The 24233-nt window shown below is 38.7% G+C and overlaps 2 protein-coding genes across 2 annotated transcripts in view; one reads left to right on the top strand and one right to left on the bottom strand.

Moving 5' to 3' along the window:
* The window catches only part of atf6 (activating transcription factor 6), a 30623-nt gene extending 15808 nt beyond the window's left edge, over positions 1 to 14815 (top strand). The window contains exons 13-16 of the mRNA XM_067514347.1: positions 350 to 417; positions 1433 to 1544; positions 5080 to 5164; positions 13023 to 14815. Coding sequence (XP_067370448.1) covers positions 350 to 417; positions 1433 to 1544; positions 5080 to 5164; positions 13023 to 13219 — 462 coding nt within the window. The 3' untranslated portion in view covers positions 13220 to 14815. The remainder of the gene's footprint in view (positions 1 to 349; positions 418 to 1432; positions 1545 to 5079; positions 5165 to 13022) is intronic.
* Positions 14816 to 15281: 466 nt separating this feature from the next.
* olfml2ba (olfactomedin-like 2Ba) lies at positions 15282 to 24146 on the bottom strand. The gene is made up of 8 exons (XM_067514346.1): positions 23482 to 24146; positions 23109 to 23372; positions 22734 to 22841; positions 21136 to 21297; positions 19751 to 19979; positions 18045 to 19256; positions 16284 to 16460; positions 15282 to 16187 (listed from the first exon to the last, which is right to left on the bottom strand). Exons 1-8 carry the CDS (start codon positions 23647 to 23649, stop codon positions 15574 to 15576), a joined length of 2934 nt encoding a protein of 977 aa, XP_067370447.1. The 5' UTR covers positions 23650 to 24146; the 3' UTR covers positions 15282 to 15573.
* Between the last annotated feature and the right edge of the window lie 87 nt (positions 24147 to 24233).

Raw genomic sequence — 24233 nt, 5'->3', positions numbered from 1 at the left:
TGCTTATTTCTTATCTGCAACCCCCCTGCCCCCCTTACACATGCACACCTACACATGCATACACACCTTAATGATATTATAATGTTAAATATTATTTTACATTTGATAGATAATTGTTACCCCACAATATAAACAGGAGAAGTTTAATCATTAGTATTTCTCAGATACTTGTGATTTATGAGAAAGGCTGGGGTTGGAAAATAATGTCTACATGTAGATATGCATCATTGATGGTTGGTACCAATGTTTTGAAATTACATTAGTGAGTTTTGAAAAGTCTATCATCCTCCAACAGTTACTTGATGTGATTATCAAGAGATGATTTTTATTTCTCTTTTTTGACTAATAGAGAACAGATAATAATAAGGAAGCTTCCCAGATTGTGACCGTCCAGTACACAGAAACTACTGAGAAAAAGTGAGTAAATGCAATCATATTATCTTCATACACATTTTTCATTTTTCAGGTTTCTGTTTTTTCTTAAAAAATTAAAATTACTTAAGGCTTTGAAGCTTTTTTTGGCAACCAGAGATCAGAACATGCTGTAGATATCAAGAAATTTTCACAGTAACTGCTGCTTATTAAGAAAAAACAACACTGTGAAAAACTGTGTATTTGTGGGAAGCAGAGACCTGTTTAGAGCAAAAGACTGGATTGTTTGTCAGGATTGAAGTTTGCAATTCCATTATGTAAAGCAGCCCTAGACATAATAAACTGGTATGTTTTCATTATATTTGAATAGAGTGGGTCTTCCACTGGAACACTTCTGCTTCTTTTTCTGCAGTTCTGGAGTTTGCCCAAATCCAATTTTACAGATTTATGATACAGCAATTTTAAAGGAAGAACCTTGTACACTGCTTCAAAGGTTTCGCGGTTAAGAGCTTTTTCTGCTGGACTTCACTCTGTGGTTTAGATCAGACAGATGGAGTCAATTGTTTTCTGGCTACGTACAGTTTTTTTTTTTTTTTTTTAAGTTCTAAGTGTGACTGTGAAACATTCAAATCTACAAGACAAAAGAGGAAACATCTCTTTCAACAATTAACCCCTGTAGCTTTTGCCGCTACTTGGACATGTGAAAATGTAAAATACACCAAAAAGTTTTATCTCAACTGTGACGTCTATTTTAGTTTTTCGTCATCTCTGTGACCTTACTGTATACCTGATGTTTAGAAGCCTTCTTAGCATGCATACAAGCATACACTTGCTGTGTGCATTAGGGTTACACAATCATACATATATATTGTTTAATATTGAAAATGTGATATTTAAACTGTTCAAGGATCAGAATCAGAGACACACGTGTAAGGTTTGAAACACAGATATCATTTATACCCAATTTTCTGTATCTCTTTTTCTATTGACTAAGTTCTAAATATTTTTTCAGAATTTTTCAAATGTATTTACAGTCCCTCCATTCTTAATGTCTCAACAGGAATCCTAGCAGTGAGCTGCAGGTGTATTACGCACCTCCTCACACATATGGAGACTTCTTTGATGAACTCAACCGCCGTGGTGATACTTTCTATGTAATATCTTTCCGCAGGGTAAGTTAAAATTTTTCTGGTGTATGATAAAGATTTGAGAAGAGAAACAACGGTCTCCACACAAAATCTGACTTGGTGGTAATGTAACATAAAGTAAAATTAGAGATGATTTCAGAGGAAGGCTTCACGGCTTAATTACCTTTCATTCCATTTTTGTCTGTCATGATTTTTCCTAAACTGACAATAAATAGTGACTAAATATAGTGCGAGTAACTTATGAGTCAAATTATATGTAAGAATTTTTTTCTTCAACAGAACGAGGTAATGGTGGGTGGGAGAATAAAATGCATATGCGTAAGGGTTTAACTAGCCCCTTCCAGTCTATTTTCCTGGTCCATTTACAATTGTCTAGACCACAAGTTAGATTTTCAGCATATCATATGTCCCAGTTAACCTGTTTGCTCTATTTTCATACACAGAATTATGTTTCCAAAATTTTGATTTTGAGCCTCTGTTTTTTAATTTTCTCTCTTGATATGATAAAATCCTGGACATCGTATTCAGAAAGAGTTTTGGGTTGTTCCCCTGGAGTACTGTCCTTTTTCCATAAAGAGAGATGTTTATAGAGCCTTCGACCCTACATCCTCAAGTTCTCAGGGAGACAAATAGACAACAAAATGTAACAAGTTTGCAGAGGGAAAACCTTTTTTCCATTACAGTTTGTTTGTCATTACTAGAACTTGATGTTACATCAAGGCACCTCTTTTAGTTTTCCAACATTAAGAAGTCCTATTTTTGCTAACAAAAATTATTATAAAATCTGAACCTAATGTCTATAAATCACAAAATCCATTTAATTTCCTAACACATTTACTGTTTTAAAGAGTTGAACTAAGTATTACATATTACAATGTAGCACCTCTAGATACTCATGTTAAGCTCTTAAATATTCAGGATAACTCTGTAAGGCCGGAGGTTTTATACAAGTTGTCAAAGATCAAGACCTCTAGTCACCAAGCAAGTGAAAAAGGATTGGCTCTGTGTTGGCATGGTGACAGCGTGGACACTAGTACCAATTGTGCACCCGAACTGGGGGACCTTCACAGGTCAAGAAGCCGTCCTTTAGTTTCTCATATCTTTGTGTTGTTATGGGGGTGGATCCAAAATAAAAGTATGATTAAACCTTGGGCCTGGAAATGAAAAATGAAATCCTATAGAGTGAATAAAAAACTTTCAGTAACTTTAATCTTAACTGTTTGGTTCTAGCTAAAATGTTGAAAAAAGTTCAATTTATAATTAATTTAAATTTTTGATGTGGAGCTGTACCCAACAACTATTTTTATTTTTTTTAAATGGAAATATTGTTGAAACTCTTTATGTGTAATGTCAAAAAAATGGAAAAAGTATCACAGTATCAAAATTCCCAAAATGTATTGTCCTTCTAAAAGATCAAAGATAAAATTTGCATAGGGTTTATTATACCTTATTCTTGCCCTGCTGCTTGCCAGTATTTGAGGTCACTTTATGCAGTATGTTTCACAACCAGATGGTTACGTTGAGGTCAAGGGTACTTTGAACCCTTCAAAGATACAACATCATATTTGTAAAGTGACATGATGGAAAACGTAACTCTCACCAAGACCAAAATATGGCACTGAGCTCATTCTAGCGTCATTCTGCAGTGTTGCTTCACTTCTTGTGTTGTTTTACCATCTCCACCTCAATGCAAGAGTGAGTCGAGGTGGTGAAAACAATGACTGCTTTCAGAGTGGGCCATGTCCCTTAAGGTTTCACTAAAATGCACCTGTTGTCATAGTAGGTCCAGGTGTTGGGTCAGCTTGACAAGCTTGTTAGACCCCTGATGAGGCGCAGTAATGTGGTTGGTGTTTTCCTACCTCCTCTGCAAGCATAATCACGACAAGCTGTCATTTATTTCTAGCATTCACCAAACTCCTTGGTGCCTTGGAGCATATCTTAGTGCCCTGTACACAGACCAAAGCCTTTAATTCTGAGGAAACATTTGTAGCAAGACTTTAAGAGTCTGTACGCTAAATCTTTTGCATTGCTCCAATGTTTTTTCTTGCTGCAATCCTTGTAAACCTTAGACCATACTCTCATCTGTCATCACCTTAACACCCATCATCTGTCATTCATTTTTCCTAACCAATTTAGGTAACCGTTTAAATTGAAACAAAGAAGAAAGAAACCTGATTGTATCAAAAGGGTTATGCTGGAGTGGGCCTAATATTTGTAAGACAAAACTTGTGTTACAAAATTCGGGTTTGAGAAAGTGGATATTGAAGAGGCACAAATAAATGTAGTTGGGTTGTATCATGGGAAATGTAGGACCCATCAGTCCTGGAGGTAGTCATTTCCTAAATTCTGTCTCTTCCTCTCTTAATTCACCTACTGTTTGTGCATTTGTTGAATTCTTTTTTTTATATTGCCTAAATTAAATGAGTTAAGTAACAATTGGAATCAGTTATTGGAGCTACAGTTCAGCACTGTGTGTACTAGGAGTGCATTACCGTTCCTCTTCACCTCAGCTCCTCCTAAAAGGATGTGGTTATACTAAAGTCTTTCCTCCCAGTTGTTTAATGAGCTATACAAATTATTTTTAAAACTCCTGAAGTGCTGCTTCATGCAAATTATATTTCAGAATTCTAGTAAATAAACAAGTGCAATAACTGCTTTATATTTGCTCAAGCAGGTAAACACAGGAATGAAATTTTAAAGAAAGTTGGGTTTTTATTTACCTAAAATACACAAATAAAATTTAATTACTAATAGATGTTACCCAAAATGTACAAATAAACTTTAATCACTAACAAAATTGGGCAAAAGACATCAACAAAACTTAAGTAAACTTAAAATCCTACAAACTGAACTATAACACAAGTTCTAACTACGAACAAAGACAAATCTGATCTAACCTGAGTGACCCATGAGGGGCAACATACACACACACTTCAAGTTTACTGCAAAGCTTGAACAGCATTTAAACATCCTTCAAAAGTACACTGAGTACAAGTTGCCATTATAACTAGATAAAATGCTAAGAGTAAAATGCAGTTATTTAATCATAATTGATTTTCCATCACAACTAGACAGTTCACTAACATTCTCAGATTTTTACCTATACTAAAGCAATAACAAAATAATGTTAAATAAGTTTTAAATAACCAGCAGAATGGCAACTCTCTTTAAATAATAAAGCTTAAATTAAACTACATTGACAATAAGTATTGACAATACAAAATTAATCAAATGTGCATACAACATGGACTACTTGTGTATGTCAAACAATAAAACCCAGTGCTTAAATCGAATCTGCTGCTTTCTTTTGATCGTGAAAACTTAGTTATAAGATATTAATTTTAAAGTAAAATTAAAGGTAAGTGAAAACATTTTAACCAAACAATTGTAGGGTGTGACCGAGGTTGCGGTCAGCACAGTAATGAATGCTTGGGGCTTTTTATCCTCTTAAGACATTCCTTGCATAATAAAAACTAAAAAATGGTATTTGCTTTCAAATTACTTGTTTTTTTTGTTTTGTTTTTTTTACTCTCAATGGCCTTCTTTTCTTTGTACTCAGGACCATCTTCTACTTCCTGCTACCAACCACAATAAAGGAAGTCGACCCAAGATGTCTGTGGTGTTGCCAGCCATGAACATAAATGGTAAGTGCTGTAACACAGACACAACAGTTGGGGAGTTTGGTCACTCAACACAATGCAACACATAAAAGGCAAGCTGGGAGCAGATTCAGAAACACGTCTCCCCGCAAGAATGCATTACTTGTGGTCTAAGGGAAAACAACCAAAATAGAGCACTTTTGCTTTTTAGGCCTATTAAGGTGATACTGATCATTCTCTCATCTGTGCTAATACTAATATTCCAAAATTACCTTCTTGGAACTGTTTAACTAAACTGAAAATTTCTAGATTTTCTTTGCCAGAAAGTGTTTGACAACTGGTGTCATGTTAGTAGGACTTTGCTCCCTTCCTCCCTCCCATGGTGCTCTTTGTGGTTTCTGTTATGTTCCTTAGCCTCTGAATATACTTCCTACTGCATTTTTTACAATGTTGTAAAGTGTTTGGACAACCACACATAAGCCACAAATAAAATATATTGTTTGTTTTTTTTAGTTTTCAGATTCATACACACACACACACACACACACACATACATTTACGTTACCAGATTTGTTTGCCTTACATCCACCATATATAAATTCATCACAATGAGAGACATAATAATAAACAACAACATAATATGAAACGATTAAGAGAAACCAAAGAGACCAAAGTCTCCATGCTAAAGAGGAGAGGGACCATCTGACTTGTTATCAAAAGCCATCATCTGTGATGGTGCATTAGTGCACACAGTATGGCTATCATGCACATCTGTGAAGTCACCAATAATTCTGAACTCTCTCTCTCTCTCTCTCTCTCTCTCTCTCTCTATAGATATAGATATAGATATATATATATATATATATATGTATAGATATAGATATATATATATATATATACACACACACACACACACACACACAGCTTTTGAGCCACATGTTTCCATCTAGACAGTGTCTTTTTCAGGGAAGCAGTTTGTATCTTGTTAGTGTGGGTGGCAATGAGTGTTTTCCATTAGCCCATTTCATGGGCAACCACCTGTTTGACTGCCTCCCCTCAAAAACAAACCCAAACATTTGATCTCTGGTATGCATGAGGAACGACTCAGTTATCTGAAGACTAGAACTGGGAAAAAAGTTGGACTACCATTGAAGCATTTGTTGCCAAGTTTTTTTGTATGAATCATTGTCATCATCCACGCACGTTATTGATTTCCATGATCTCATCACAACTTTTCTCCATGGTCCTCATGTTTGATGTATTATCAATGCAGTATTTTAAGGTCGTCGGAAAAGAGTTTAGAGGAGGAATCCTCAGTGTCTAAATGCAGCAGAGTCAATCGGGTGTCTTAATTTTCAACTCCAGTATAATGACCTGAAAAAACAGCACTCCGAAGGACGTCTTAATGTAGGGTGTGAGCATTTAGGGAGACTGTTTGTTGTTGTTCGATGTTTAACAGGCATTTTTATCAGCTACTGCAGGCCTGGCCAACCCGCGGCTCCCGAGCCGCATGCGGCTCTTTGCCTGGTTTTATGCGGCTCTTGCGTTCATATCAAAGTTTGTGTTTATGTTTTTTGTTTGTTTGTTTGGTTTTTTTTTAATGTGCATGTTCGCTTCGCTTGAGTTCATTACGGTATTTTCGTCAAATGCGCATGAAAATACCGAAAAGTTTCACAGTAGGGGCAGGATCATTTGAGTGAACAATTTTTGTAAAGTTCGCTCTCAAAATGGCAGGGAAAAAATGCACAGCAAAACGAGATTATGAAGATGAACACAGGATGTTTTTAACAGAGTGGGAGAGTTTTATATTTTTTGTTGAGCGTCAGGCGTCATTAGCGCATTTCAAAGCTTCAAATCTTCAGCGCTCTCCATGCTCACATCAACCAGGAATTTCCAAAAGGGACTGAACTTCACAAAAACAAGTTTGAAAAGTCAGGCAGAAAAGCAGATACAGTTTTTCCAAAAATTCACGAAGCACTCAGAGGCCGTAACGATAGCATCGTATCCACTGGCTTGGAACATAGCGCGGGCTAAAAAGCCACACAATGAGGGGGAGTTCGTTAAAAAATGCCTCAGTGACATTGTTGAAATCTTGTCTCCTGAAAACAACAAACTAAAACTAATGGTATCAGACATTCAACTGTCCCGCCACACTGTTGAACACAGAATATCGGACATTAACACGGCTATTGAATCACAGTTGCACTCTGACCTTCAAGCATGTGAGTATTTTAGTGTTGCATTGGATGAGAGTTGTGACATACGTGACAAGCCTCAGTTGGCAATATTTGCACGCTCTGTGTCAAACGATTGTGTGATGAAAGAAGAACTCCTTGATATTGTACCATTAAAAGACAGAACCCGTGGCATAGATGTGAAAGAAACAATGATGGCTGCATTTGCGAAAGCAAATCTGCCCAAACCGAAACTAACTGCAATAGCCACGGATGGAGCGCGAGCCATGATCGGATCTGTGAACGGGCTTGTGGGGCTGTGCAAAGCCGACCAAACATTTCCCGAGTTTTGGAATTTCCACTGCATCATCCACATGGAGCAACTCGTGTCTAAATCATTGAATTTAGAAAACGTCATGAAGCCTGTGATGGAAATCGTAAACTACATCCGCACACATGCACTTAACCACTGGCAATTCAAGAATCTCATCGCTGAGCTGGACGAAGGGCTTCCAGGTGACCTGCCGCTGCACTGCACTGTGACGTGGCTGTCCAAAGGCCGGGTACCCTCTCGCTTCTTTGAGCTTTTGGATGCCGTGAAACTGTTCATGAAAGAGAAAGACAAGGACTATCCCGAGTTCTTGGACCTCGAGTGAATTATGGATCTGGCTTTTTTGGTCGACATCCTGTGTCACTTGGACAGATTGAACCTGACCCTGCAGGGTAAGTTAAAAATGCTGCCTGACCTGGTGCAAGGCAAGGAATGCCAGAAGTCCCACTAAGCAACATGCATAGTAAAATAAACATGCTATTGTGAATTATTATTATATTTTTGTTTTTGGGCTTGGTTGAACTTAGGGTTTGTGTGTGTGAGACAGTGCACACAATGTTCATTGTTGAAAATGACTGGCCTGTGGTCTTAGTACTGTAGGAGTCAATTTCTGTCATTATCATGTTGGTGTGTGACTTTTACAATAAATCTGGCTGAGCAGAGGTCTGTGTGAGGAAGGGAGGGGGTGATGTTCATGTGTGCCCATGATGTGGCTCTTTGCGGTAACATAGTAAAAAATGTGGCTCTTACACTCTGACTGGTTGGCCACCCCTGAGCTACTGCCTTGTTTTTCTGATGTCTCCACTCTGCAGGAGTTTTGATAAGTGTTTTAACGTACTCTGAGATTGACTCCGTAGAATATGATCCTCGTATTCAACTTTTTTTTTTTTTGGTGATGGGGGTCGTGTTTGAGATGAAGATTGATGAAAGTAAACATTGTTCCTTGTTGGTCTTGTCAGGGAGGAATCTTAAGGTCTGTGCTGGTCAGATGGCCCATTGAAATTGTAGAAAATACTGAAATACTAGACTTCCTTTTGAGGTTATTGTTTAAATGGACAAGCAAAGCTGGCATTCAAGCAGAGATAAGAAGAAAGAGGTCTTTTATTTATTTATTTTTTTTGTCCTTTGGGCTTATCCCTTGAGTTCACGGTCGCCACAGCAGATCATTGTCCACATGTTGATTTGGCACAGTTTTTACGTTGGATGCCGTTCCTGACGCAGCCGTTCCTGACGCAACCCTCCCCCGATTTCTACCAGCTTGGACCGGCACTGCACAGCTGGGGAGGGCTTCAGTGTCTTGCCCAGAGACACTGGACATATAGCTGGGACCGGGTGGGATCGAACCACTGACCCTGTGTTCCCCGGACAATTGCCTTACCAACTGAGCTACAGCTGGCCTCAAGAAGAAAGGGGACTTTGATTTGCATTAATTCAGAACACTGTGTTCTTTATTCCAAGTGTGTTGACTGTTTTATGTTAGCACAGATGCATGTTTAATTTTGTTTAGGCTGCCTGGAGGTTTCCCATTGAGCGACAGTTAAAAATGTTAGAAACCCAGCCCACAGAGGCAAAGGATGACTGTGACTCTCTAGTAGCACAACACCTCCATGGTCTTCCATCCTCTTATATATGAAGTCCCATGTTTCACACAGTTGACAGCCTTCAAGTAGTATTTTAGATTTATGTTGTCTTTGTTTCAAACTTTTAAGTAATTAAGGGCAAATGCAGCTGGGTTAGTCCCTTAGTACAGCAGCAGCACTGTCGTCTTTCTGAAGCATGATTGCTCCACATTGGAAGATAATTCTTTCCAGCTCCCCGTTGCTGCTCTCCTTTAGGAATGCCTTTCGTATCCAGTCACTAAATGGTTTTCATCTGGAGGAGATGGATTGACTCTGCTAATCTGTAGTGAGCAGTGGGTCTGTCTTGGTCAATAACTGAATATTGAAGATGGAGACTTTGATGTAAGCCGTTTCTTTCTGTCTCGTCGCTTGCCCGTGGTTCAAGGGTTCTGTTAGTTAAATGACCTTAACCTCCTTAAATCTCCTCTGAAAATGTATCTGGCCGAGCACTGTTTCCTTATAAGGGCTGGAGGGTGTGTTTATTTAATGATCCTATGAGTTTGAAAGTAGCTCAATCAAGTGTAAGTGACATGTTTAGACAAGGGGAATGTTTTGGACATGACATCACTTACAGGTGGAAAAACCGATGGAGACACTGAGGTCTATTTTTACTGCTCTGAGATTGTACATGTGTACTGTAGCTAACAGGCAGCTTTTAACTGGGTTTCAAGGTAGAGCCTTATGCCACTGAAAAGTGGCCACATTTTCCCACTCAAATCTAAACAGAACTTCATGCAGTCCTACCAACCCAAATGTTCAACCTTTGCCCTTCTTACAAAATAAAATTACTAATAAAGAATCACTTGTGCAAGTGGTTCTTAGAAGCCTTGTAAGTTGGTGATGTTGGTTGCGCTCTTGTTAGCCCATTTTCAGACTAAAATCAAATTATCAGATTGATTGCAATGAAATATCTTACAGACATTCATAGTCCCACAATTCTCCCTCTAAGACGAGGGTGGGCAATCAGACTTTTAATTCAGTGATATATCATATTATCTAATGCAGATATTAACTATTCATGAGTAAATACATGGAATGATATTTCATGATACTCTAATGATATTCCTATCAATCACACCAGTACTTTGTATTTAGTTATGTGTTACAGAGCGTGGCTTTTTTCGCTCTTCTCTTCTAGTCTTTAATTGAAAGATGAGCAGAATTTTCTGAATCACAAGTCACTAAAATTGGCTACACAATTTGTATTTATGTACAACCTCAATTCCAAAAAAGGTAGGAAGACTTGTAAAACGTAAATAAAAACAGAATGCAATGATTTGCAAATCTCATCAAGTCATATTTTATCCACAATAGAACATAAGCAACATATCAGATGTTGAAACAGAAATTCTAACGTTTCAAGAAAAGTATAATATTATTTGATGGCAGCAACACATCTGAAAAAGTTGGAAGAGGGTGATGTTTACCTTTGTGTAGCATCTCCTCTTCTTTTAACAACTGTCTATAAATGGCCTGTTGCCAGTTACCCTAATTAATTGTCAAATGCTCTGCCATTTGTTTTTGATTTGCAGCAATTACTTTTCCTGCTTTTTGTTGCCCCTTCTCCAATTTTTTTAGATGTGTTGTTGTTGTCAAATTCAAAATGAGCTAATATTTTCCATTAAATGGTAAAATATCTCAGTTTCAACATCAAGTGTGTTGTTTGATTTATTGTGAATAAAATGTGGATTGATGAGATTTGCATATCACTGCATTCTGTTTTTATTTATGTTTTCACATCATTCAGCTTTTTTGTAAGTGGGGCTGTGTTTGGTGCATAATAGAAACCCTATTAGTAGCTGATTTATTTTTATTGAATCAACTCATGTTTTGTAATTTTGTGATTACTCTTGGTGTTGAATTTTCTTTCATTTCTGATGTTCATAGAACTTCACCTTATTAAAGCGTGCCAATCTGGCAGAGACAATCCTCCCTCCTGAGATGCACTCTCAGGTTTCTTCAGATGCATCACTGCCAGACATTGGGCCTTTATCAACACACATCAGCTCACTTTATTGTTGAAAGTTTTTGGAAATTCTCCAGATGGCACTAGTGAAAGGGGGAAGTAGACCATGCAGAGCAGGACTGTAGATTTGGCTGCTTCTTAAAAGAGCTGCTGTTTGAAGTTGGGCCTTGTGGCTTGTGTGTTTATCTTTCCTCTTCCACTGTTCAAACCTCTCACACAGCTAAAAAGAAGTTAAGACAGGTTAGTACTTTTGTGAGAGATGTATGAAAATAGAGTGGGATATAAAATATGAATCTTCAGTTTGAAAAATTCTTACATTATGGACCACAAATTACAGTGTAATTATATAGTAATTATAGGGCACTTACAAAGTAAATTTACGGTACAGTAATCTCAGTAAAGGATAGGTTTTTCATGTGTTTCTCAGGTACCATGAACATTAAAATGTTTATTCTTGCCACAGTCATTCCTTTTAGTCATTCTGGATATTAAAAGTTATTTTCTAAATATAAGTGCACTGCACTTTTAATGTAAGTGATGGAGGACAATTAAGGCCTCATTCATATGAAGGTAACATAAAGTTTCAGAAATGTGACTTAGACAAATAAAGTAAGCATCATCAAACGTTCTATCCTTTTTTGGTACCAAATCCATTAAATGTGCTTACCATATAATGACATGAACAACTTTGGAGTCTTCAAGCTGCAGAAGGAGCTATTTTGTAGTGTCCGAATAATCTCTCTGTGCCTACAAAGTATCGGTTTATGGAAATCTTGTTGAGAGGCATAAAAAAGCCGCTGATGTTTTGCACAGGTGTCAGCAAAACAACTGCAGCTTTTGAATTTGCAGTGCTCTCAGGCACTTTAAAGACACCACAGCTCCCTTTTCTGGGTCATATAAGAGAGCACCTAAACTGACTGAGGTATGTTTTGCTTGCGTACTCTATATGGGGAATGTTGTTTTCATTTCCATACAGAGGAATTCGCAAGTTTTAAATACACAAAGCATCCCTCAACGAGTTAATACCTTTCTCTTAGTAAACAATTTTTATTGGATGTTCCCAACCCAGGCCGAGTGTCGTTAGGCTGTGGGACATGAACTGTGTCATTGTTGCAAGACTTGTATCTTTTTCCAAAGTTGAATTCCCCAAGATAAAGAGTAACTGCTTTATTGTAGGTCAAACCTCAGGATGACCTTTAGAGAATGCATTTAATTGTCAAGAGTTGGCTTTGTGTTTGTCATCTTACTGTACACCATGTGTAATCCTTGAGATTTCTTCAGTCACAGTCGTCTGACTCATCAACATTTATCACTTTGTCTCTCAAGCTTGCCAGTTTCCTTTTTATTTCTCTGAACACAACAAGAAACCTGAAGGATCCTGACTCATCAGTGATCGCTGTCTCTCTTCCACACCCTTGCCAGACTTTCTTCTCTCAAGTGTGCATGCCCGGCTCTTGTTTAGAGCTGTTTTTGTTTATCTCTATGTTGGAGAATTCCAGTATGTGACTCACCTCTGGACTTCATTTGCAACCAGGGCTCCACCCGTACTTGCTGTGGTTCTCAAACCCCCACCGGCCACAAACAATACTCCCTTATACTCTAAGAAACTCTTCAAACACCTCTTTACAAGCGTGGCAAAACAACTCACCAATATAATGGTGTGGAATCATGTTTGGAAAGCACTCTTTTTGTCTTGTGTTGACTAAATCTTTCACCATGATGCACATTCCACCGATGGATGGATACATTGATTAAATTGCAATAACCTAGTTATTTATGTCTTGGTTGAAGCTTTTTTTTTTTGATATTACAGACAGCATCATCAGGGACAAAGAGTTTGAGGTGATGATGCAGATCGACTGTGAAGTAACGGACACCAGGATTCTCCACATCAGGTCTTCGACCATCCCACCTTTGCTCAGAGTCAACCACACAGACACATTTTACCAGCACTCCTCACCGGAAAACCAAGCTGCACCACCTGTTGGTGTGCTAATGGGGTCTGCCTAGGATCACCATCAGCACTTTACTTATTTTTATCTCCTCAACAAAAAAGATAAAGCTGTGGTACTGCCACTAATTTTATGCTTGTGATTTAGATGTGAATTAATGTGCTCTGCAGAAATCCAGGTTGTCAGCCACAGCCTCTGTTAAGATGAAGTATTTTGTAATAGGGTCCGAGCAGACGTTAGCACTTTGTGCGGCAATGCTGACTCCTCCCTGTAACCCCAGACACATCACATAAGGGGTAATTGCTTAGCAGCATGGTGCAGAGCATTGAACTTTGAATCACCCTGTTATAACACAAATACTTTACACCATAGCAGTTCAAGTCTGCAAGTCTGCTCCTTCTTTTATATATTTAACATCTACCTACTTAAAACGTTAAGTACAGAAAAATACATTTTGTGATTTGTCTAGAAACAGCAAAGTCTGTGTTTGTATCATAGCTACATAATAGAGTGCTAAAATAGTTTGTTTTATACTTACCAACTTTTGTGCTTCTAAATAAAGCACATTTTATTAATAAAAAGGTAATTGAACACATGCAACACCAGAGGCATTCTGTAAACTCAGGAAGTTAGGTAGTCTGAGAAAGCAAATGCATAAAGCAGTATGTTCTCTGGTTGGGGATTTCTCAGTAATTAGTGTTGTATCAGAAGAATTTCAGTCCTTACACTGTGCATCACTTATGTTAATGAAAATATTCAGATATTGAACATATTTATTTCTATTATGCCAACTCCTGTGGTGTAATGAACGTCACTATTTTCTGCTTTCCAAAATAATTTCAGTCAAGATATATTTGTGATGAAATTTTTGAGTATGTTTTTGTGGGAAATTTAGGATCTTTGTGTATTTTTATTATGTCTACAAAAGGCCCAATGGTAAATGTTATGAATAGCGTCACTATAAATCTACAAAGAGACATGCATTAAATATTAGTGCTCGATAGGGTAGTGCAAGTAAACTGGGTGTACAGAAATTGTATTCCTGATAATTACATATTCATCCGATTTAACTTTCTGAACTTAAAATACTGAATGAGCCAGAATCCATCCACGGCCCAAATTGCAGTGTTTGTGTGTACCCGAGCCTATAATAAAATTGTTGGATATTTTTAACTTTGTAAACTTAATAGATTTGATTTCTTGTGGTAAACATTTGCACTATAAATGCAGAAACTCAGAATTCTTCTTATATGAATGTCTGTAACCTTGACTTGACTACTTGCAGTTTTGGATTAAAATAACTAATATATATTTTAAAAAATTAACATCAGAATTAATAACATTCTATTGCAGTCGAGTATATATTACATGTACACGAATAAAATGATATACTATACATCTGTCTTTGAGCTACAGGATAATGTTTCAGCTCCACAGATCCCCACAGATAAATACCTAGTTAGAAAAAAGGTGCCCTTGTGTTGTTTTACTCTAGGCTTTGTGTGAGTGTTTTTTCTCCTTTTGGTTTCAAAAATAAATTTTATTCAGCAGTTTTTTTTCTGCCTTCTAACTGTTGCTTAGGGACAAAGCAATGCTACAGTAGAAATGTGAGGTTTCATGTTTTTGTATTGCGTATAAACCAAATGAAACACCAGATTTTCTATGTGTATACTTTTGTCTGTTGAGGAAAATTCTATAATTGCATAATGTTACATTTTATTCAATAAGTACAACAGATCGACTCCCCTCAGTTATTTCCTTGTATTGTAACTAAATTTACAGTTGGTAACAGTAAATTACAGGCTTGAAGAGTCATTCTCTATATTTATGTTTTTATCTTTCTTATTTTTCGTCTTCCTCTCCAGTCTTCCATTTGAAGAAACACTCAAACTATAATTAAAGCCACATTAACATCAACTGTGGGTAGCCAAACAAAGAAGAGATTTGTTAGTATTTGCAGACTTTATTGAAGTCTCCTTACAACACTCTGAAATAAAGGGAGTAAGTGCCTTCACAAAAAAAAGGATCTGTGGCATATGATGCAAAGGAATGTAATATAAAAATGTATATAAAACTGCAAAATGGATTTGTCCACAAATGTTGGAGATTTGTACACAGTATGCGTTTAAGATTTTATTTTATGTGAATAGGTTCAACGCAAGCCATTGTCTCATTCTTACACCTTTCTATACTCATTTATCTTACAGCATTACAGTATATACAGTACAACTTAATGTGTTGACTGAGGCTCACTTTTAAATTGATTCAGGTAATATCGCTAGGTAAAAACAAAATTACAATATACTAAACTATATATTTACATTTGGCTCCCGTTTGTTGGACATGTGGACTGATCTACAATCCATTCAAACCACAGACTTAACTTTTAAAATATCTACTGTCAGACCCTTACTAAGGGTCTACATATGCAAACCTAATGTTGTATGTAACTTGGTGTCCATTGTCCCATGCATACAAAACACCTTCTTTGGGATTGTAGTCAATCTGTGTAGTGTAGGTGTAGTTGTTGGTGAAGGGCATTCTGGGAATCATCTGAGTGTTTGTGTGTGTATCAAAGGCATATTCCAGGTTGGCTTCCCGTTGGTTGTAGCTGTCAACAGCATACAAGACGCCGCACACAATGAAGCAGTTCCCATAGCGATTTCTCCTGAGCCCAGTTCTCCAGGTGGTCTCCCTCTGCATGCTGAGGTCCGAGGGGTTCAGACGACTGAGAACGACCACTTCCTGTAAGAATCCCTCGTCATCCAGTGCCGGATAGATGATCCACAGGCCGTTCTCATCCACAGCAAAGTCGATGTCCGAGTGGGTCCGCCACTCCCAGGGTGATGACGACTCTTCACAGAGGGCATCATGCAGCATGGTCCAGGCGGCCACATAACGATGTTGCAGGTCAAACTTGATGATGTCCCGAGAGAAGGCACGGTTGTAGTAGAAGGCACCATCATAGACCACGTGGCCTGTGCCAATCCAGTTGTAAGGAAGCTTGTAGGAGTTAGTGAAACGACCTTGAAAGAATAAAGTAGAATATAGAAACAAGACTTATTAAAAATGAAAGGTTAACAAAACACAATTTAGCAAAAGCTCAGACCAGAAGTTCTCACCTTGTTTGAAAACTTCCAGGTTGTGAAACTCCAGGAGGTTGTTTCCATAATAGAAGTTTGTGACATAGATTTTGTCATTATTAGACTTCGGGTCCTTCATCCATGCTCCCTCATTCCTGCCATAGGTGTTGTGAGTTACTGGTTCAGAGATTGTTGCCAAAGTGTCCTTACACTCCCCTGTAAAAAAGACCCAGAGGATTTAGAAGCAGTTTAAAATCATCCAGACCTACGTCAAAGAGTCTGAAAATAATTAGGGGCTTTCGTTTTAACCAGCTGCAATCACGGAAAGGGTAGGGATGCCACAGAGGAAAGAGCACTGCATTACAAAGTCTAAAGATTTACAGAACCCTTTCAATTTAATAATGTCCAAAGTGACACCTTTTGTACTTTTTTGGAAATGCATTTAGTATTAAACGCTTTTAAATACTTGCAATTTGCTTTTTTAGTCAATGTAATGTTATGGCTCAGTCTGTTGGTTATTTGGTCATTTGGACTGAAATAACTACACTATCTGCTATTGAACCAAAACACAATATATTATATAAACATTTGCACCCTGTAGATTAACCATGCAAATGTTTCACCTGTCTGACCTGCTAAAAACACAAAAACATTTAATGATATTTTGCTGACTGCTGGGAAGAAGCGATTCAGGAAAGCAGTGATTTGGAACTTAAATATTTAAAAATAAGTATCGACCAGCTGGAGAAAAAGTTACGTTTTTTTTTTTTCCTATACACCCGGATATTTTATTATTCGAGTATTCATTTGGATGGTTATGTATAGCATAGTAACAAAAGAAATTGGAGTATTAAAGCACCTATAGGGGATCTGGAGGTGTAGGTATTTGTGTGAGTGTTGACATGCTTAAGCAGTATAATGTTAAACTGATAGATGAGCAAACTGATTAAATATTGGATTTGCATTTCTCAAATTTAGTTTCTAAAAATAAGTATGGGTAATTTAGATGATTATATGAAAGAAGTGGATAAAATACGTGAAGGTCTGGACAGTCAGATAAACCAACATGGTGAGCCCCTTTATTGTGTTAGTTAAAGACACAAAATTATTCATTTAAAATGGGAGAATTTACCCTCTTAGAGATACATCCATATCTGTAAAAGTTAAAAGCGAAATTGCGTCTCCTTTAAGGTATTGGTACCAGCTTCTTAGTTAAATTGTGTAACTGTTTGTAACATCTTGGGGAATATTCTAAATTTCCAGTTCATTACTAATTGGAAAATTTACTGCAAAATGTTTTTGTCCATGCTCTTCTTATGTAGGTGTAGGTATGAAAGATTATTATATATCAAAGAGAAGAATTATACAGAATAACTTATTTTGTACATATACTATATGATATAATATATATATTATATTAAGTCCAAATGCAAAGTCTTTAAAATCCGAGCATGTGTTTGTAAATTGTAAAGAAAGGTCTGAAAAAAGTGAAGAGGTGTGAACATAAAATAGTTTATTATTAGCTGGTTTCCGATACCTTTTGTAATAAAGCAAGATGAAGGTCATTCCCCAATGCTCTCCCCATTTTTATATTAATAACCTTGTAAATACTGTCAATCAATTGAAATGTGGAGTAAGGTGTAACAAGTTATGTGCAAGTGTCTTTTATGCAGATGATATTGAGATACTATTAATTGCATTACTTTTGATATAATCTAATTTCATGGCACTTGTGTAGCTAATGAGGTGTAGGTAGCAAAATCTCCCTCTTCCCCTCACTTAAGAGAAAAACATATTTACCCTTTTTTTTTGAAGAAGCTTCCTCTTGTCTTTGCATTGGTTCATCCCTCTCCAGGTAGCTTTCCCCAATGTCTTCCTCGTCCCACCTGAATTTGTATTTCTGTTTCACATGTCCAGTAGTGGTAGTGGTGCCGGTAGTGGTAGGGGTGGTGGTGGTGGTGGTAGTGGTAGTGGTAGGGGTGGTGGTGGTGGTAGTGGTAGTGGTAGTGGTGGTAGTGGTGGTAGTAGGGGTAGGGGTGGTGGGGGTGGTGGGGGTGGTAGTGGTAGTGGTAGGGGTGGTGGGGGTGGGGGTGGTGGTGGTGGTAGTGGTAGTGGTAGGGGTAGGGGTGGTGGTAGGGGTAGGGGTGGTGGTAGGGGTAGGGGTGGTGGGGGGGGTGGCAGCTGTAGAGGTAGTCAAAGGGGTGGTGACAGGTCTAGAAGTGTATGAAGGCAAAGTGGTTGGCCTCTGGGTAGTAGGAGGCAATTTTGAGCCCACAAACATAGTGGATTGACTTTCTACCTTTGATGTTGTGGAAGTAACCTCTGTGAATGCTGTTGTGGGTTGCACTAGTGCTAAAGTTGGGGCAGCAAGGGTTGTGATGGTTGTCGTAAAACCTGAAGTTTCTGTGGTTGGATTTGGTGGAAGTGTACTTGATTTAGCTGCAGTGCTGCCAGGTGTGGTCTCCATTTGTTCTTTCAGCTCCAGAGTAGAAGATTCAATCATGGTGGTTGGTGCATTTGTTGTTGTGGATGATGTTAGGGTTTGTTCTGTGCTTGTCTTTACAGAGGGTTGGGTTGTGTTCATTGTAGTTTTGGTTGTTTCCTTAGTAGTGACGACTTTAGAGGAGCCCGATGGTGCATCCATCATGTAAATTGGTAACTCAATTATTCGGGCAGTGATTTTTTGAATAGTCTGAGCCGCATTATCTGTGGTCGTGATTGGTCGAGCCGTGACTCTTCTGGTTGTGATCGCCTCACTTTGTACATCTGTAGCCACATCAAGTGATTCAATAGTTTCAGTGGCGCTGCCTAACTGAGTTTCTGAGGTGGGCTCTGTTTCTTCCCATTCTGTTGAATGGCCGGTCTTCTTGGGCTCTTGCAAAGGAATTGTTTTTGGTTGAAATGATCTTGATCCTAACCTCACCTTGGGGTGAGGGGCTCTGTGATGGAGAAGATTCTCCTCAATGAAGAGGTTGACTTGGCCCTCACCACTGAATCCATCATACTCAAACACTAAGGAATGAAAAGAGTGTTTGGTGTGAAAATCTCTTTGCTACAGGATTTTGTGGAATGATGGGTTTCTCAGAATGATGCAATAACATAACATAACATTTGTAAAGAAAGTCATCTCTCAGCAAGAAAATTACAGGGCAAAAACTGTAGTCACAATGGTTTCGTAATTGCACTTTTACAGTTTCCACAGCAGCTGAAAGCAGCCGCAGATGTCCTGACAGGCAGCTGAGGTAACCATTCGAATTTTGTGGCAATCATTCATGGGAACGACATCCCACAACATCCCAACAACTAGTCTAATGTTTTTATACATACACCTTTTTAATCCTTTATCCAATTTTGTAATGAGCAGAAAGTGTTCTGTCTAACCACAGATTTAAGCATAGCTTTGAATTACTTAATACCGTGCTGATGCCACACCAGTTAAAATGACCTGAGTGATCAATAGATGGATTTGTAATGCTCCCTCTTCTCCAGACAGAACTTGTACTTACAGTTCTCTCCAGGCTCCCCGTCGTCTGCCACCATCAGATCTGGCTCAGATTTATAAAATGTCATTCCTCTGATGATCATGCCATTTGGGCCACGTTTTGATGCAGGCAAAGCCTCCTTGTTAGCCACATTTTTGGGTGTCACTTCTGGTTTGACTTCAATGATCTGAGGAGTAGTGTCTGTCTGTAGAAACTGTGTATTTTCTCCCAAAAATGTCTCGGCATTCATTCCCTGTTAGTGGACACGTACACAAAACGTATATGCATATAAAATATAACTTATGCAGGGGGATATTGAACAATGCAACTGTCGTGTGATGGTAAATGCATTTTCAGCTGTACACACAGACCGTTATATATACACAATAATTCCTCACTAGAAAGTGTGTTTGGGTGGCAAGAGTTGGGGGTCAAAAGTGAACCAGGAAGTCCATGGGCATTATGAGTAAAGCGTTTACCATTAAACTTTGTGTCTCAAAATACTCAAATGTCTGGTTATCTTGGGTTTGTTTAAATAGTTATGCTCGTGTCTCTTGCACAGTTTAATTTCTTCTGAAGGATGCAATAATCAGTACAGTACATTAATAGAAATAATGACATTTACTGAAATAAGCCTTTTAACAGTGACCAGGATTTACATTTAAAAGGTTTCATTGTGGTTTTGGTTTGTTTTGTGCTTCTTACAAGAGTTCTTGCAAAGCATACTAACCTAGTGATTCACCCAGATCCACCCAACACTTCTGGACAGGCTCTCCATTTTATATTGAAGCTTTCATGGACTAGTGCCTAGTGGTACAGTCACTGGTGTGAGGTCTGCTGTTCTCCACTGGGACTGACAAACCTTCCAATTGGCTTAGCAATTCCTTCACACATTTTTGGTCATTAATCATCAAGATGATGATTTTATGAAGCAGTTTGCGGAAAGAACATGCAATTGTTCTTTTGGTTTTGAAGAGATAGAAAGGTTTAATAACGCTCCACCAGTCTAAACTGCAACATTTGAATCGAACTGCTACTTTTATACTCGTCCCGTTCCTAAACTCAGTAAATTCAGTCACAGTCTTGAGCCTTATTACTTCATAAATTACATTACAGTAAATGTTTAAAAGTTGTGAGTCTTGCGTGATGTAACTGACATATAAACAGTCTTAAATATAAGTAATTGCTCTGTAATCACCTTAGTGTGCCAGTGATTTTAAAATATCTGTATCTGCTACATTTTTATTTTATTGATAAGTCTTAACTATTGCTTTGCACATTTAACACGTAAAAAACGAATGCATGTTATACTGCAGTAAACCAAAGAACTGCCAGTATAACAAACTGAAGTTCACGGTTTAGCCTAATCTGTTAAAGTTGTGATATCAATGTTAAAATGTCCCACTTACCTCTGGATTTTCATATGCTGCTGCCCCGCCGACTTCACTGAGTCCCTTCTTGTCCTGATGATGGTTAGAAGGAGGGGTAGGTGGGCGTTCGGTCATGTCTGTCTTAAAAGGTGGGCTCTCTTGGGGCTTCAGCTCATTTGAGATGTCGTTCAGAGACACCACCTTGATGCAGTCATGGACAAATCGAGATATCAACAGAACTGCTGTACGCGTGTTTAATATAAAATAAGCTGCAATCATTGATCGCTGATGTTGACCATCATGGAGTTGCACCTGTGATTTTCCTACTGCAACATGTCAACACATCTTCTGTTGAAAAGTCACTACATGCTCGTCATCACGCTACACCTGCACTCGACAACTCACCTTTTTACGTGCATACCAGAACAGATTCAACTAAAGGTAATAGAATAAATATTAGGAGATAATTGCACACAAATGTTATTATTAACTGTAGCTGTGTATCTAACAAGTCTGTAAAAGTTGTCATTTTGGCAGCAAATGCAGCTACAATATCGGCCCCACAGTTTGTACTCTGCAGCTGTCATGCAGGCATGGTGTTGTTTGTATTTAGCCCATTTTATGGTTCTTTCATCTCTCCCCATAGTAATTTTATCATGTCTTTGTATTAGTGCAGCTAGTCATTATTCTATTTCCAACAAGATACAGTATGATAATGTTACTTCAAACAGCAGCTCTACCTCAGGAGCTTCCTGACTCACTGGGCCCCCAGGCTTGGGGGCGAATTTAGGATTTCAATGGTCCTAATAGCCACAGAGTGTTGCATATATGAAGATGTTTAAAGCACTAACTGTATACATAACACAAGTGATTTCAACAAGTTTGATGGCAGAACTTCTAAATATGCCCAGCTGCTATTAATGAACAAGAGATACAAATCCTTGCATGTGACGTGTAAGGATTTCAATCTTTAGTCTTCAGATACAGACTTTAGCAGTTGTTCCAGTCCCATGGTATTTCACATGGGTGTTCTCACATATCTTTAATAATTAGACTTGTGTAACGCTTTTGCTGCACCTGTTTGGACACAAACAATCTTATGATTTATGCAGAGTAACTTCTGCAAACTCTAAACTGCACTCAACCTCAACCTGCAACATCGACATAACTCAAAACAACTCGGAGTATTTCTTACATCACCAATTTTAGGTCAGACTGCTAATGGTCTTTATAAATTTAACAAAAAGGGTTTCAGTTTTGGGCTGGCAACACTCATCCTCATCTGTGACACTCCCCCCATGACTTATGGGTTTCTGCAGATAGGTCTTCCTTTCTTTAACATTGTTGCTTTATGATGTTCAGACTTGCTCACACTCACACTGAAGCCCAAACACACACATACACACACTTATTAGTTGCTTTGTTAAATCTGTTCCATTTACAGTATAAATTGTGGCCTATACATCCACAAAACCTGGTCATGTGCTCATGGAGTAGAACATGTTGGTCATTTTGTTGTAAGGGGTTAAAAAATCATATTCAATGGATCCACCTAACCCAGGTGCCATCAATATATAAACACACCTGCTACTGACACACCCTGTATGTTAACAGTAATATCAAATCTGTTACTTTACCTTCTCAATGTGGTCCACCCGATCCAGGAGCTTACTGGTGATGGAGTGCAGCTTCAGTAGATCCATGCCATAGAAGGAGCCCTCCAGCAGCTCCAGGATGGTGGACAGCTAGAACGATGAAGTGAATTTCATCAAAATTGTTGACCAATTAAGACATACCATGCTCCTGAACGCATCCATACTCCCAGTCTCTGGTTGCAGAAAAAAATAGAGGCTATTCTTCACTACGTTATTTGATAAAGGTGACATCCATGCATTCAGTGATCCAGGTTTCTCTAGCAAAGATGGGAGGAGAGCTGCCTATTAGCTTTGCAGCATGGCGACTTAAACTGGAGGCTCTGGTACGCGTGGACAACTGACAGGAGGACACTTCACCTTGACATTCTCTTTTCCAGCCTCTCTAAGTTTTTTCAGCCTGAACTCCCCCTCGCATGGGTTGACAGCTGACGGAGGAGCAATGCAGGCGCACTTGCATTCTGGTCCAGATGTGATGGTCTCCACGGTGTAGAAGTCCTGCGTGGTGGCGCTTCCTTCTTCTATCCGCCGACAGGCGCTCCTGCTCAGGGGTCTGACAACACATTTACACCGACAGTCAGAGCCTTCTGAGAGGGCTTTCACTTTGTCATAATCACCCAGCAGCTACAAAGAGAAGCCACGCTCAGTCAGAGAGGGTTGGATTTCTACGCACAAAATAAACAAATCAAATCAATTATTTTAGAAATAAAGAAAGGGGGACATGTCCTCTTACCTTAGAGAGGATGCTCTCATGACCATCTCTCTCTTCCTGCAGTCTCCCATTTTGCTCTGTACTGTTCTCAAGTTGTGACCCGGGATCTGCAGCCAATATCTTTGGCGCTGCACAGCCCAGAGGCAAAGACGCACAGCACATTACGAAGATGATGCATAACTTATACATGTTGTGAGGCTCATAGAGCACCGAAAAGCCAAATACTGCTGCAGGTATGCCAAGCTGGCTCAGCCTGTCACCATTTAACGTAGCTGCCAAGAAAAAACATTGCCTACGTGTGGCTCTAAAGTGAGAGGTTTTATCCCAAATTGCATTAGATCGCGGTCCTATGATTTACATAGTCAGAATGAACGTAATCTGGTCAGACTAGAGAACCCGTGCACCCAGCCAGAGAGCAGCCGGCATCTGCTGCTAGTGCAGCGCTGACAGGAGGCGGATCTCATCAAACTGGCAAGGAGGAGTAGAACTGATGCAGAAGCATTTTAAACAACTTCATAAGCAGCTTGTTAGTATTGGTAATCAGTAGAAAATGCTTTGGTCTAATCTTTTCTTTCCAGCGTAATTAGCAGTTTACTGATCGACAGCAGGTTCCCGACGTCACAGCCTACAAAGGTGCAACCTGTTGGATTAATACCGTCATCCAGCTCAGTCGTCTAAGGCCCAGTTTCAGCTGCAGCTTTGCTGCCATCCAGCTGCTACATTGGACAACAACAGGTGAAACGAGCATTTCTTTAAAGCTTTATTTGTACAAT

This window comes from Channa argus, chromosome 8 (genome assembly GCF_033026475.1).
Source record: "Channa argus isolate prfri chromosome 8, Channa argus male v1.0, whole genome shotgun sequence".
Lineage (NCBI taxonomy): Eukaryota > Metazoa > Chordata > Actinopteri > Anabantiformes > Channidae > Channa > Channa argus.
This window is presented reverse-complemented; position numbering and strand designations above follow the sequence as displayed.

Bases quoted from the DNA above. Each gene is read 5' to 3' on its own strand.
- olfml2ba (XM_067514346.1), bottom strand. From the start codon at position 23,649: ATGTATAAGTTATGCATCATCTTCGTAATGTGCTGTGCGTCTTTGCCT. The intron at 19,980-21,135 runs GTAAGTGGGACA...GTCCACTAACAG, and splicing joins CAGCATATGAAAATCCAGAG to GGAATGAATGCCGAGACATT. The intron at 16,188-16,283 runs GTGAGAACTTCT...TATTCTTTCAAG, and splicing joins CCTGGAAGTTTTCAAACAAG to GTCGTTTCACTAACTCCTAC.